This window comes from Uranotaenia lowii, chromosome 1 (assembly GCF_029784155.1).
Source record: "Uranotaenia lowii strain MFRU-FL chromosome 1, ASM2978415v1, whole genome shotgun sequence".
Lineage (NCBI taxonomy): Eukaryota > Metazoa > Arthropoda > Insecta > Diptera > Culicidae > Uranotaenia > Uranotaenia lowii.
In genome coordinates, this window is record NC_073691.1 from 200,581,265 (window position 1) to 200,595,632 (window position 14,368).

At 38.8% G+C, this 14,368-nt stretch overlaps 1 protein-coding gene across 3 annotated transcripts; it reads left to right on the plus strand.

Moving 5' to 3' along the window:
• The first annotated feature begins 4,084 nt into the window (after window positions 1–4,084).
• Window positions 4,085–13,799, plus strand: LOC129743924 (DNA topoisomerase 1-like). 3 transcript variants are annotated; one of them, XM_055736166.1, is made up of 8 exons: window positions 4,085–4,577; window positions 7,334–7,617; window positions 7,687–8,746; window positions 8,860–8,948; window positions 10,161–11,290; window positions 11,356–11,606; window positions 11,673–11,851; window positions 11,982–13,799. In XM_055736166.1, exons 1-8 carry the CDS (start codon window positions 4,545–4,547, stop codon window positions 12,082–12,084), a joined length of 3,129 nt encoding a protein of 1,042 aa, XP_055592141.1. In that variant the 5' UTR covers window positions 4,085–4,544; the 3' UTR covers window positions 12,085–13,799. The 3 variants fall into 3 exon arrangements, with proteins under 3 accessions (XP_055592141.1, XP_055592148.1, XP_055592156.1); XM_055736173.1 differs by lacking the exon at window positions 4,085–4,577 and adding an exon at window positions 5,139–5,278; XM_055736181.1 differs by lacking the exons at window positions 4,085–4,577; window positions 7,334–7,617; window positions 7,687–8,746; window positions 8,860–8,948 and adding an exon at window positions 9,378–9,738.
• Window positions 13,800–14,368: the final 569 nt, after the last annotated feature.

The window sequence follows — 14,368 nt, forward strand, 5'->3', positions numbered from 1 at the left end:
TTGCTTGTTGTAATGCATTGTAAGAGCACCTGTATTCGTGGTCTAAACAGCCGGTTTAGACCCAAATTCCGACCCGAGCAACCGCACTGGTGATCCATTACACCAGTTTCAACTCAACTTTTTTTAGAGCTGCTATCAGGATTGATCCAAAACTGATGAGATTTGGATACAATTTGACGCAGTTCTGACAGTTAATGGAACACGAGTGCAGTTGCCAGTTTTTTTTTTCATTCGATCGGATCTAATTTCTTTGGTTCAATTCTTGTATAAATTAGACCCAAGAATAGACCACGAATACAGATGCGATAAAGGTTCCGAACTCTTATCTGGAAGTTTTTTCGTATTTGCAAGCGTGGAAATTGATGGATGATTGAGTCATCAAAATTGATGGTGGCTGGAAGTATAATTTAAATATCTTGGAAAATATCTGAATTTCTAAAAATCTGTATGAAATCTGTATAAATTTCTAATTATCTGTAATCTGTATATACAGATTCTGTGTTTGAAAATTTTCAAAAAATCTGTATACTTACAGAAAAATCTGTATATGTGGTAACGCTGCCCGTGGGAAGTAACATTCGGAAGTTTTCTTTGACCGGGAATGTTAAAACTTTCCACCGCTCTGTAATTGCAATGCAATGTACCGGAACAGCAACATCCGGGTACAACAAATTTTAATCATCCTTTAATTCCCTGAAAATCAGCTACCCTCGAAAAAAAGGATAAATCCGAGTTCGGCTGCCGAACTTAGTATTGAGTATGCCTATCAGAACTTAGTTTTGCTCAGTGTTCTGAATATCACTCATTTTCAATGAATGTTTCTGATTGCCCTTCGCACCTGAACGTACAGCGGTCGGGTTTCGTTATTGATTGCTACTGGACCTACCCGATCATCGATCGTTCAATTCATCGCTAAAATACAGATCACCTCGCACGATGCTTGCTGTCAAAACAGTGCAGCACCATCATCAAATTGGAATCTCACCAATGCGCAATGCATATGGCGAATCTTGTTGGTCTTCGATCAGGAGTGAATGGATCAGGCAGTGAGTGAGTGATACATGAAGCCGATCATTAGCGTATTTGGTTTGATTTGATATACAGCAAATTAATAAATTTATTTGTTGTTATAACGTTTTTTAACATCAGTAGGATTAAAATCAAATTGTAGTTGTGTTTGTGAGGGAAAGATGTTCACTTTCGCCGTGTTTTTAAATTTTTACAAGTACTTTTATTAAACTGTCGTCCGTCACGTTAAAACTACTGAGAATTTATGGTGCCCCGCACAACTGTTTGATTTTTCTCGTCCTGCAAAAAATAATTCTGAATTTCATATAATTCAGGCAGATACTGAGTGAGCTACATCCAGAATGGATCAGTTTGTATCTCAATCATCTCCGATATGCGATGTTTCCTAAACCGATAATTCTGAATGATGCGACTCGGTTTGCATAGCTGATAGGAGCGCTGATCGAGATTGCATACTGTTGAGATCATAGTAGCGATCGCCTCATCACCAACCAAGCCATTGCTAAGAGCAACCTAACAAACCGTTGTTACCTAGCTGTTATTTTTCAGTCCAATCTTAATAGCCGTTCAAACCAGTCGAAATACACTTAAGCTCTGCAAATTAATAAACGCGTTTTCCTATTGATTCCGAGTCAGTTTAAATTAAGTCCCAGTTGTTAATTTAAACTCAATAGGTTATGGGCACCACCACGAAGGAACTCGCGCACGGAATCCAACAGTTCAACGGAAATGCGGCGGAATTTGCGAACTGGAGCTACCGGGTTCGACTGTACTTAAAGGCGGCAGGTGTCTCGGCAGTTCTGGACGGAGAGCCTCCGGTAACAGCTGCTGAGAGGAGAGCGTTTGAAGCATTGGATGCGAGGGGGCAGTCATTGCTGGTAAGCTGCCTAGCAGACGAAGTCCTTGAGGTCGTGCGTGAGAAGGCAACAACCAGGCAAATGTGGGGAGAGTCTTCAGGCTACATTTGCCAAAAAGTGTGTTGCTGATCGGACCATCACGCGGAAGCAGCTGTCCAGACTACGGTTGAAGGAAGGTGGTGACATGCGGAGCCACCTGGTTGAATTTGACGGGCTGGTTAGGAAGCTGAAAACGGCAGGGGCAAAAATGGAAGAAGAGGATATCGTTTCGCAATTGTTTAACACACTCCCAGACTCCTACGATCCACTCGTTACGGCACTGGAAAGCGTGAACGAAGAGGTTTCCTTGGAAACAGTTAAACAAAGATTGCTAGCCGAAGAAGCAAAACGATCTGATCGTGAAGAGACGTCTACCGATTTCCAATCAGCTTTTTCTGGAAACCGTTACGGTGAAAAAACAAGGACCGCAAATGAGAGGCAAATGCCACAGGTGTGGTAAGTCAGGACATTGGAAACGAGATTGCAAGAATGAACCGGAAGAAAATGAAAACGGATCGAACTTGGCGAGCAATCGATCTGTTAGTTTCATGGCCGGGTGGGATTCATATTCCGGAAGTAATCAACGATGTGTGGTGTTCAAGCTGGACTCTGGTTGTAGTGACCATCTCATTAGCAACAGGTCGCTCCTTACATCAAGTCGTGATCTGAAGGATCGGATTAGCATCAACGTAGCAAAGAAGGGACAGGTTATGTTTGCCAGAACGAGCGGCGAAATCAGCGGGAGAAGTAACAAAAATTTCACCTTCCACATGAAAGACGTGCTGGTTGTCTCTGACCTACGGGAAAATTTAATGTCCGTGAAGAAATTAGCCAAAGCGGGAGTCTGCGTCATCTTTTCTGGGCGCTCAGTGATTCTGAAGAAGGGCTTCGATGTTTTGGCCACAGGAAGACTCCATGGAAATTTCTACGAAATTGAATTGTTCGTCGAGGAGAGACAGGCAAACTTGTGCGAGCTAGAGGGGGATCCGGATGTTGGAGCAGAATCAATAGTCGACGAAAATGTATCTGGCGATTCAGTCGATGACGTTTACCACGAACACGCAACACCGGAAGCGCTCCCTTCGCACTCAGAACGACGTGACATTTCTGGATGTTCGACGTCGAGGTCCAGCGAATGGGAGCGCGGGCTCCCTGAGGTAAATGATACAGAGGAGGATGAACTGCAATCAACACAGAAAAATCACGAAGAGCGGTTCGTGAAAGGCCCAAGCAGTTTGAAAACTCAAATGTACAATTGGACGTCCGACGTAAATAATGGCTGTAGGAATGCTGGTCGATTGAAAATAAGGCGAAAGACCAAGAGACTGCAGTCAGACCACGACAACAGGTTCATTGCCATGGGCAAGTTGTTAAAAATGTGTGATTCTAAGGGAACAAGACCACACACAAACCGATTCTTTGAAAGGATCGGAATAGACGATCGAGAGGGGGGTGTTGAGATCATAGTAGCGATCGCCTCATCACCAACCAAGCCATTGCTAAGAGCAACCTAACAAACCGTTGTTACCTAGCTGTTATTTTTCAGTCCAATCTTAATAGCCGTTCAAACCAGTCGAAATACACTTAAGCTCTGCAAATTAATAAACGCGTTTTCCTATTGATTCCGAGTCAGTTTAAATTAAGTCCCAGTTGTTAATTTAAACTCAATACATACCAACCAGGCGAAGCAGTTGCGAGAGGCGCTATCCCATTATACAATCAGAATGTTTCCAACAGGAAACGCATCCTGAGTGTTTGTTTTGATTGATATTCAGAACACTGGTTTTGCTATTGCCCAGTCAAACTCAAAGTTGAGGGAAGCCACCGAAGTGCTGTTTTAAGCCAAAACTACTTAATTTTGAGTTTAAAAAAAAGAGCGTGTAGGTTGCCTCTCGAGCAATAAATGAGCACGATGACAGCAGTTAGAGCGAACCTAGGTTGCCTCTAGCTTGCCTCCAGGTGAAAAAAAATACGGTATAAGGTAAAAGTAATTAACTAACAGGTATGCCTAACTAATGACAGGCATCCCGAAAACGCAAGTTTACCTCGGACTTCAACCATTAGAATCGGATTTACCGAAACCGGCTTGTCAAACGAAGCTGTCAATCGCACATCAACATCACAAAGAGGAACACTTGCAGTTGATGGTAACCCGAAATAGCTTCTTGCTTGCTTTCGCTTGGTTCGTGGACGATTTGAACTGGTGTTGCTTCGCAGATTTACTTTTATTCTGGAAAAATCAGTGTAAAAGCATAATTTAGGAATATATTGAATTGAAGAGTTTAATTTTAAAAAGTGCAATTGACGCGGATTGTTAAAGCTGACAAGTTTTCTGCTTGAATAAAACGTGTGCTCAAGTTTTCTTCTCGTTCTACATCGGTATCAGACGAAAAGAAGACAAGTCTGTGCGGACTTGTTGAGAAAAAGCAAAGTGCAGTGTCGGTTCGGTTGAGTTGGGTCGACGGGCAGACTGACTGAAAACTGACTGAGTGGCGACGGACGGTACTTGTAACATTATTCTGCTCGCTCGCTGCAGTGTGTGATATTGTTACGTGCCGTAGCGAAACCGTGTGTGTCTTCTGGCCATCAAATTGGCCACATCACCTGGTCTAGGGCACCATGAGTGTGGAGGTTGAAGGGACCAGTTCCCAGGTAAGTAAATTTTCCCCATGGAAGATTGTAAAGTTCCAGAAAATACTTTGCCAATCCCAGCTCACTCTTTAACATTGGAGAAAGGCCAAAGACACGGCAACGCACAAAGCCTGCTTTGGTTTAGGGACTTAGAGAAAATTTCAACCAGCAGTGCTGCGAACGTACGAACGAAACTAATAAGAGAAAATGGCGTCCGGAGACTAAGTCCCACGTCGTCGGAAAAGGGAAAATGTTTGAAAATTAATATCTTGATTTTGCGTGGCCCGATTCGGCTGAAACAAGAACCAAAATTCGTTTCACAAAAATCTCTACCTTATTGGGTGAAGTTACTTTTTAGGCCCGAAAAAAATTACAAGTCCCAATTTTTTTCAACACTTAGCGAAATTTTTCCATTTTCGACCGTGTACCGTGGGGTTGATTATAAAACACATCAGGCTGATCGTACATGTACTTGTGCATTTGTTTCGCTCTTTGTGTGCCCGTCCTGCCTGATGTTAGCTGGTTGATGATGGCCTGCTTGGGTTTTTTTTTTGAATTTCGTTTCGAATCGCGGTGTGAGTCTACTGAACTGATGGTCTTGTTCGCAATTCATTTGGACTTGACGGAAATTTCGTGTGAATCGTGATGTGCGCTTGCCGCGGCTAAGTTCGGAAAATAAAAATGTTCAAATGAATGTTACGTGCCGTGGTCGGTTCAGTCGGGTAGGGAATGGAAAGGCATACTATTATATTTAGAGTTGGGTAGTTCAATTCTCCTCAGCCAAACACTTTGGTTGCTGGCTCGGTAAAGTGTTTGCCTCTTTTTAAGCAGAACATTCGTGTGTTCTATTTGGTAACTTGCACGGTTTTGGCTTAGTACGAGACTTCTTTTCCTTTAGCTATTGTGCGTTATAAGTTTGTCAAATTTTGGGGTCATCGAGTTGTTTACAATTCTCCCCCCCTTTCCTACTAACCCTGGAAATGAATACACTCGGCACAAAAAAAAAACTTTTAAAAGAAAAAGGCCTTTTAGTTAACTCCTAGTTGTATTTTTTTCTTAAATTACACATAACATCCTTATCATCTAGGAAAATATAATTTGTAAAATCAAAGGATGAATAATCCCTAGACGCTTAAAATCCCGGAAAAAAAAAACAAAAACAAAAAAAAAAATAAAATTAAGTACATGTACTGAATATTTCATTGAATTGATTTTCTGTACATTAATTTAAACATCGATATTATGTTAATAAAATATTCGTTAAAAAATTTCTGTAGAGTGTTTATTGTTCTAAATTTCTTTCTATCGGTGTTTGTTATATACAGGTCATATTGCACATATAAATTCACGGTTGATCTAAAATTAATCCAACATTTTATGATGATACATAGTCTATCGAATCGTGAACCAGGAAAAAGATTCCAGTCTGAAAGACGAAAAATAACGCTCGGCTCCTTAGGCCTCCCAGCAAACGATCCTTCGAAAGAAATATAAATGATTTAATTAAAAAAAAAACATTTTATTAGAATAATATATCAGCCAATAAGCCAGGAACTTAATAAAATGCAAATTTGTTTGTACACATAATTTGACTTAGGTTGTACACCAGATTCACAACCCTAGCTTTTTTATCGTACCAAACCAGAATCAGACCTGAAAAATTTTAATTTTTGCTGGAAAGTAAATTAAAATTTAGCCCCAAATCATTAACTTGAACAATAACCCAATGTTAAAATTTGTAGAACTTTATTTTACCCTAAATGTATTGCTATGTATTATGTCGGAAATAATTTAAAATCCTTATTTTGTCACTCAGAGTTGGAACATCGCGAGGAGGGGTTGAACAAAAAATAATGCGAAAAACAAATAAATTACACGAACGCTTGTATGCAAAAAAAAAAATGCACTGTATCATTGCACAAATCCTATAAATCAAGTAATTTTTTATCGAAAAATTCAATAAAATCAATAAAACAAAAGGTGATATAACTCGCATCTTCCAGAATTTTTGTTTTTTGGTCTTGTAATCTTTCGGATATTTGATTTTTTTTATTCCCACTTCGGTTTTTTTTTTGAAATTTTGAAAAGGGGAGAAAAAAGAATCTGATATTTGTTCCAGCCTTATTACGACTTAAAAACAGGTTAACTCGCTTTTATTCAGCGTGATCGAGGGATAAAAGTTAAACTGTTTTAATCACATTTTTCTAGAATCCAATGACATACATATAAGTAATTAACTGTATTTTACTATAATTTGTAATATGTTATTTATTAAAAATACAAAATTTCTAAAAGGTATTAGGTTAAAGTGTCGCAGTTGTGAGAATAAATCATTCTTGAGAGAGAGCGTATGGTGGTATGTTGGAGTATCACTCACCTTCATTGCATTGGTTGCTTGCAGTTTTCTCTTGATCGCGCTTCTTGCATCCAAATGCATCCTTTCAGATTCAGAATTGAGGCGTTTTCAACAAAGTTTTAATTTTAACTTATTCTAAAATCTGCAATGTTTTATTCCATGAACTTGCTTATGCCATATTCGTTTTCATCCTGGTGGTACACCGGTCGTGCACCAAGTGCTGTCAACGCGTTTTTTTATATGAAGATGACAGCAGTTGGTGCACAACCGGTTGGCCACCAGATGGAAACGAATATGGCATAAACTTGAGTTTGAATGACAACCCATCAACCCTTTTTTGGCGCTAGTGTTAAGTCTGAAAACCGATAATATTTGGTTATATTCAACTTTATTCAAGCTTTTATCGCGTGTTCTTCCGCAGGATTCCAAGGCTGTCAACGGCGATGGAAGGGGATTCTCCGAGAATGGCGTAAGCAATGGGCATTCTGCCGAAGGAAGTGGGAGTGGTGGTGGCAGTAGTGACAGACATAAAAGTCACAAAAGCTCCAGTAAGGACAAACACAGAGACAAGGACCGAGAACGGGATAAGGACAAACATCGAAGTTCAGATAAGGATCGCGACCGGGAGAAAGACAAACATCGGAGCAGTGACAGGGACAAGGATCGCAGCGACAAGCATAAGAGCTCGTCATCGTCATCATCCAAGTGAGTAGATTTTGCGTTTTTGAAATTTGAACATGTTTTTTAATTGTGTGTCACTTTCCATCTACCTAGGGATAAGGATCGCGATAAGGAGAAATCCAGCAGCAGCAGCAGCAAGGATAAAGAACGTGATCGTCATGGCAGTTCGCACAAAAGTTCTAAAAGCGACAAAGATCGCGACCGGGAGAAAGATAAGGAGCGATCGAAAGACAAAGATCGCGAAAAAGAAAAAGACAGATCTAAGGACAAGGATAAGGATCGATCAAAGGAAAAGGATCGAGACAAGGATAAGGATCGTTCGAAGGATAAGGATCGTGAGAAGGACAAGGATCGCAAGGATCGGGACAAGGAAAAGTCGAGTGGTAGTAGCAAAGAAAAAGATCGTGACAAGCACAAAAGCAGCTCATCTTCCCGTGATAAGGAACGGGACAAGGATAAACACAAGAGCAGTAGCAGTAGCAAACATTCCAGTAGCAGCAGCAGCAAAGATAAAGACAAACATCGGGATAAGGAACGGGAGCGCAGCGATAAACATTCTTCATCGTCGTCCAAAGATAAGGATCGGGAGAAGAAGGATAAAATAAAACTAGAGCCTGACATCAAACCAGAGCCTGAAATCAAATTAGGAGAATTCGATGATAAACCGGTGACCAATGGCACCGAAAACAGCCAGGAACCTACCCATTATAATGAAGAAATCAAGAAGGAAGAAGAAACGTTTGATGTATCTCAAGCCAGCTCATGTGACTACTCTATGTCCCAGTTCCGTCCCGACGAAACTCCGTTCGTTATTAAAGAGGAAGCGCTTGATCCACTCGCTAATTCTGCCTGTGACGATGAGGATGGCGAAGAAGAGCCTCAAGAACAATCCACTATTTCGGCACCGGTCAAACAGGAATCTGACTCTGAAGATGACGTTCCATTGTCGAAGCGTAAGAAGAAAGACGATGATGACGATTTTGACGGTAGCCATAAGAAGAAGAAGATAAAGACTGAGAAAAAGGACAAGAAGGAAAAGAAGAAAAAGAAGCGTGCCGCTGAGGAAGATCTGGATGATGACGATGAAGAAGATTACGGTGCGGCAAAGAAAAAGATTAAAAAGGAGAAGAACAAAGTAGTGGCGAAAACAAAGGTAAGAATATCACATCTTAAAAAAAATCACAAGATCGTTAAACAATTTTCATCACGATATCAATTTAATCGATTTCCTTTAATTTTTTATTTTTGCTGTCTTTTTATGTACAGGTAAAAACCGAGGTGAAAAAAGAAGTAAGCAGTCCGACCAAAGGTGGGCGTAAGAAAAAGGAGGAAGAGCAACAAGAGGTTTGGAAATGGTAAGTAATTTTACGAGGATAAATGAAAGGGGTTAAGCTGGTCAGATATTTTTAAGCAAAACTATTAAGGATAACTTAACAAACAAAGAGTGACATATTTTTGAACGCATACTCATTTGTGAACCATAACTGCATTAGTTAGAATATTGCATTAATTTAAAAAATATCGATTTTTTTACAAGAAGACTTACAAGGTACGAGAATCTTCTACTGATTTTCAAAAGCTTATTTTTTATTTTCCATATTAGCAAACAGAATTTTGTCTTTTAGGTGGAATACGTTTCTAAACTTTTTTTTACTCATCATTTTTACTTGTTTGTGTTAAAACGATTATGTTTTCCCGGATTTTGCAGTGGCATTTAGAGGCAATTTTCATCCCTTTCTCATCCGTACGCATCAGCAAGTGTGCATGAGAAATATCAAAAATAACTGCTTAGGACTCCACCTTTTCGTTGACTTACCTTGCTCTTGAATATTTCAGTCAGATTGGTGGTTGGTGTCTAAGCTGGATGTTTATTTGATTAGTTCTAATGTTCACCACCGTTTGCTATTTTAGCAGTATTGTAGATTAAAAGTGACATTTATCGAAGCCATTGAATTTCCATGTGTTGTTCGGCTTTTCCGTAAAATGTTATTTAATACTTCGAGCGATTTTTGTTTTTATGTTGTCTCCAACGTTTTTCTTCATTAAAAAAGTCAATTTACTTTCAAAGAGAACTATCAGTTTAACGGTTGTCCAGTTCAGAAAACAATTCTATTCAAGTGTCCTGTTGAGTCATCGTAAAAGAAGGTACAGAATTTCTTATTCATTTTTTTCTAGATATGCATTGATTACATCCAACCAGGGTTGCCAAAATTTGTTTTTCAAAAATCAAGGACTGATGAAATAAAAACCGGATATGGAAATTTCGTTCGAAGTGGACCTTTTTTTTGGTCGTCACTCCATATTTTCAGTTCAGACAAATCTGACAAAATCAGGCTTATTTAAAAAAAGTCAGAGGAATAAAATGTCTGTTGTTGTTGGAAACATGAGACTGCCTCAGTGTCAATCGAATAAAATGGGGGACATTGAGACCAACTGTCTCCTCTCGGGATGAATAAGCCATTGTTGCTTAAAATCCCTTGAGAAAAAAAAACCACTGTCTCCTCGTGTGGACGAGGCTTTAGTGTTTTTGTTTAAATCAAAACCTTATATTCACTAACTTGTTTCAGGTGGGAGGAGGAAAAGCGTGAAGATGGCGTTAAATGGAATACTTTGGAACACAAGGGCCCTGTCTTTGCGCCGCCATATGATCCATTACCAGATAACATCAAGTTCGAATATGATGGAAAAGTAATGAAATTGTCGCAAGATGCCGAAGAAATTGCTGGTTTTTATGCCAAGATGTTGGAACACGACTACACAGGAAAGGATGCGTTCAATGATAACTTTTTCAAAGATTGGCGCAAATCAATGACCCAAAAGGAGCGTGAAACGATTAAGGATCTCAGCAAGTGCAACTTTAGGTACATGCACAAATATTTTGCAGAAATTTCCGAGGCTAACAGAAACCGTACCAAGGAAGAGAAGGCTGCTCTGAAAGAGAAAAATGAAGAAATGGTCAAAGAATATGGGTTCTGCATCATCGATGGTCATAAAGAAAAGATCGGTAACTTCCGCATTGAGCCACCGGGATTGTTCCGTGGACGCGGTGAGCATCCAAAAATGGGTTTGGTCAAAAGACGTGTTATGCCGGAAGACGTTATCATAAATTGTGGTAAGGAAAGCGTTTTCCCACAGGCTCCTGAGGGTCATCGGTGGAAAGAGGTTCGTCATGACAACTCGGTATCTTGGCTGGCCTCGTGGACAGAAAACGTCCAAGGACAGGTCAAGTATGTGATGTTGAACCCCAGTTCCAAACTTAAGGGAGAGAAGGATTGGCAAAAGTATGAGACTGCCCGTCGGTTATTGAAGCATATTGATAAAATTCGTAACACCTATCGTGAAGAATGGAAGAGCAAGGAAATGCGCATAAGGCAACGAGCCGTTGCTCTGTACTTTATCGATAAATTAGCGCTGAGAGCAGGTAACGAGAAGGACGAGGATCAGGCGGATACTGTCGGTTGCTGTTCGCTTCGCGTGGAGCACATTGAACTGCACAAAGAACTGAACGGAAAAGAGAACGTGGTCGTGTTCGATTTTCTTGGTAAAGATTCAATCCGCTACTACAATGAAGTAGAGGTCGAAAAAAGAGTATTCAAAAATTTGGAACTATTCAAGGAAAACAAAAAAGACGGCGACGATTTATTCGATCGCCTCAACACTACAGTCATGAATGAACATTTACGAGAGCTTATGGAAGGTAAATAGCAGAACACTAAACTAATTCGTTATCCGCATACTAAATTACTGTTTTTATTTTCTTAGGGTTAACTGCCAAAGTGTTCCGTACATTCAACGCTTCCTTCACTCTGCAAAATCAGCTAGCCGAATTAACCGATCCGGAAATGACAGTGCCGGAGAAACTGTTGGCGTACAATAGAGCCAATCGGGCCGTGGCCATCTTGTGTAACCATCAACGGGCTGTCCCAAAATCCCACGATAAAAGTATGCAAAATTTGAAAGATAAGATCGAAGCTAAACGTGATGCCGTAAATGAATGCCAGAAAGAATTGAAGGTACTTTACTTCCGGAAACATTTGATGCACAAATCATTTATTTATGTTTTATTTGTAAACCAATAGGATCTGAAGAAGGTTTCACGAGACAAGGCGGCTCACGAAAAGAAAAGTAAACAACTTGAGCGCCTTAAGGAACAACTGAAGAAGCTCGAACTGCAAGAAACGGATAGGGACGAAAACAAAACTATCGCTCTTGGCACCTCTAAGCTTAACTATCTCGATCCTAGAATATCTGTCGCCTGGTAAGTTTCCGATCTTATTAATTCTACGCATACTTGGTTCTCACACGATAAATGTTATTAGAAAATTTAAATAACAGTGTATAACTTCTCGTTGATAATTCTTCTAATCTTTTTTTTATCCTATAAACAGGTGTAAGAAGTTTGATGTTCCAATTGAAAAGATATTCAACAAAACTCAGCGGGAAAAATTCCGATGGGCCATTGACATGGCCGGCGAGGATTATGTTTTCTAAGGCAATTCCAGATTTAGATGAAAAAAAAAAAACACTGAACGGTCCATGAATTTCGAAAAGTTGAAGGAAAAGAGGTCGAACGTTTAAGGAGATAGAATATTGATGATCGCTAAATGAAAATGAAACATGAGCCATTTATCGGAAAAAAGATAAGAATGGCATGGGTTCGCTGCAGATGGGATTCTGATATTAGACACGGAATTAATTTTAGATAAGGCTCCAAAGTTATTTGGAGCTACTAAGCAGTAGGATTTTAGTGCTTCCGAGATGATCGGAAATTTGTATAAAACGTTTATATTTTTATTTATTTAGTAACAACAAATCAGAGAAAAATATAAAACAAGCATAACAAGCTAGTAAAAGGTACCAACAGACTTTATAATTTACCCGAAATAGAAATTTGGAAAACTCGTGTTTTAGCAAGTTAGCTATCATTTTTATATTAAATTACAATTTTAAAGTGAAAAGAATTGGACTCAAAAGGTAGTTTATTTTTGTTTTATTATAAACACACTGAAATTTTTCATTTTACGTGTGACATTCATCATTTTTTTTCCAATCTAATTGTCCTCAATTTAGCAAGTGCAAGAAAGCTGTAATTTTATTTATTAATGTATAGGTTTATGATTTACTCTCCCACATAGCAAAAAATTAAAACTTGTTGTCCACTTTCACCAATCAATATTAATTTTTAGAGTCAGCAGACCTAGCAGACCTTTTTCTTCGCATCATTATCATAATAGGTTATAAGTAGTAGGAATTAAATATTGTGTTGTATCCTTTGCGAATCAATCTTCATTCGAAAGGAAAGTACTAAACACGAAGAATAATTAGGTAGAAGATAAAATTCAAAAATACAAAAAATAGAGTGATTCTTACGAAACCATTTTTCCTTAGTAACATTTATGGTTATTTTTAATAAAGAGACATGAAGTTTTATTTTCGCTGAGTCGAGCAGAAAAGTGCATAATATTTGCAATTATTGAGTGTGATTTGTATTTGCGAGAATGATTTAATCAAACTAGTGCCGAAAAGAGAAAGTGTAACAATTACTCAAACCGAACAGAAGGAAAAGAAATCTGAGTGGCAAAGGATGTATTGAAGAAAAAAAGATTAAATTTCTTATTTACAAAAAAAAAAACTTGTAATTCAAAAAGGAGTTATCAACACAAGTGTTAATAATAATTACATTTGTCGAAATACAACCAATATTCTGAAAGAGGAAGGAATTATAAAACTCTTTACCAGTAGAAGACATGAAGTGCAGTAAAATAAATTTAGTATAGTGACGAGATCAACACTAAGCAAAAATGATTGACTACATAGCAAAGATGGATTTGGGCTCATGGAAGAAAGAAAACCAAATTTCTGAAACAAAAATATTAAAAATGTTGGTCGAAACTTGGAAAATGCAAATGATCCACCACACGAAACATGGATTAGATATCGTTGGAATGTTATGGAAGGTATACCATAACACGGATGAAAGAAAAAACGATACTTATCTACATTAAAAGAAGATTGCAAAATAAAAGTTCGCATCTGTTTCTTCCCAGCTTCTTTATAAAAGAATCCAGCTGGTATCGTATTTTGCGCATCTACAACCAAGCACGGAATCCAACACAAAATCATTATACATATGGAATACAACTATAGGAACGTAAGTTTTCTTTTATTTCAACACAAAATTAAATTAAATAGCAACGCTGAATAAAGTATGAAAAAAATGTATTAAGTGTTGAAGTTCTGTTTACTTCGAAAGTCATCATAACCAGAGATTGAAACAGTTAGCTGCCCAGGAATGAAAAAAAATCGATACCCATTTCGTCTATTCAGATGTATTCAGACAACGGTCTTAGATAACTAAACTTAATATTTAACATTTCATATAAAAAAATATGCCAGCCTCATTGGCAGGTGATCATGATTACGGACTTAAATCTCATGAGTTACTCGATGTTCGTATTGGACTACTCGTTCGTCCAACTCTGAACCAGGTTTCTCTGCAGAGGATTGCCGAAGCTGCTGGTTGCCGTCAACAACGTGGCTCTTGATCGAAACCATTCGTTTCATGGTTTGTCGTTCTCTGTTGGCGTCTCTTGGTTCAACCGTCAGTTTGGCGGAAATCTTTTCCGGCACGCCAGTTTTTTTTCGGTTCTCTAGAATTTTTCTTATCTGAAGTTACCTTTTTACCTCGAGTTGGTTTTTTAGCTGGTTTCAAAGTAGGTGGCGTTACCGAGGATGAAGGTGCAATCACAGGAACTTGACGGGACTCGGACACGTA

Excerpts from the sequence above, each read along its gene's own strand:
- LOC129743924 (XM_055736166.1), top strand. The coding sequence starts at position 4,545 with ATGAGTGTGGAGGTTGAAGGGACCAGTTCCCAG. Across the intron at positions 4,578-7,333 it reads TTGAAGGGACCAGTTCCCAG|GATTCCAAGGCTGTCAACGG; the intron begins GTAAGTAAATTT and ends GTTCTTCCGCAG. Across the intron at positions 11,852-11,981 it reads CCTAGAATATCTGTCGCCTG|GTGTAAGAAGTTTGATGTTC; the intron begins GTAAGTTTCCGA and ends TCCTATAAACAG.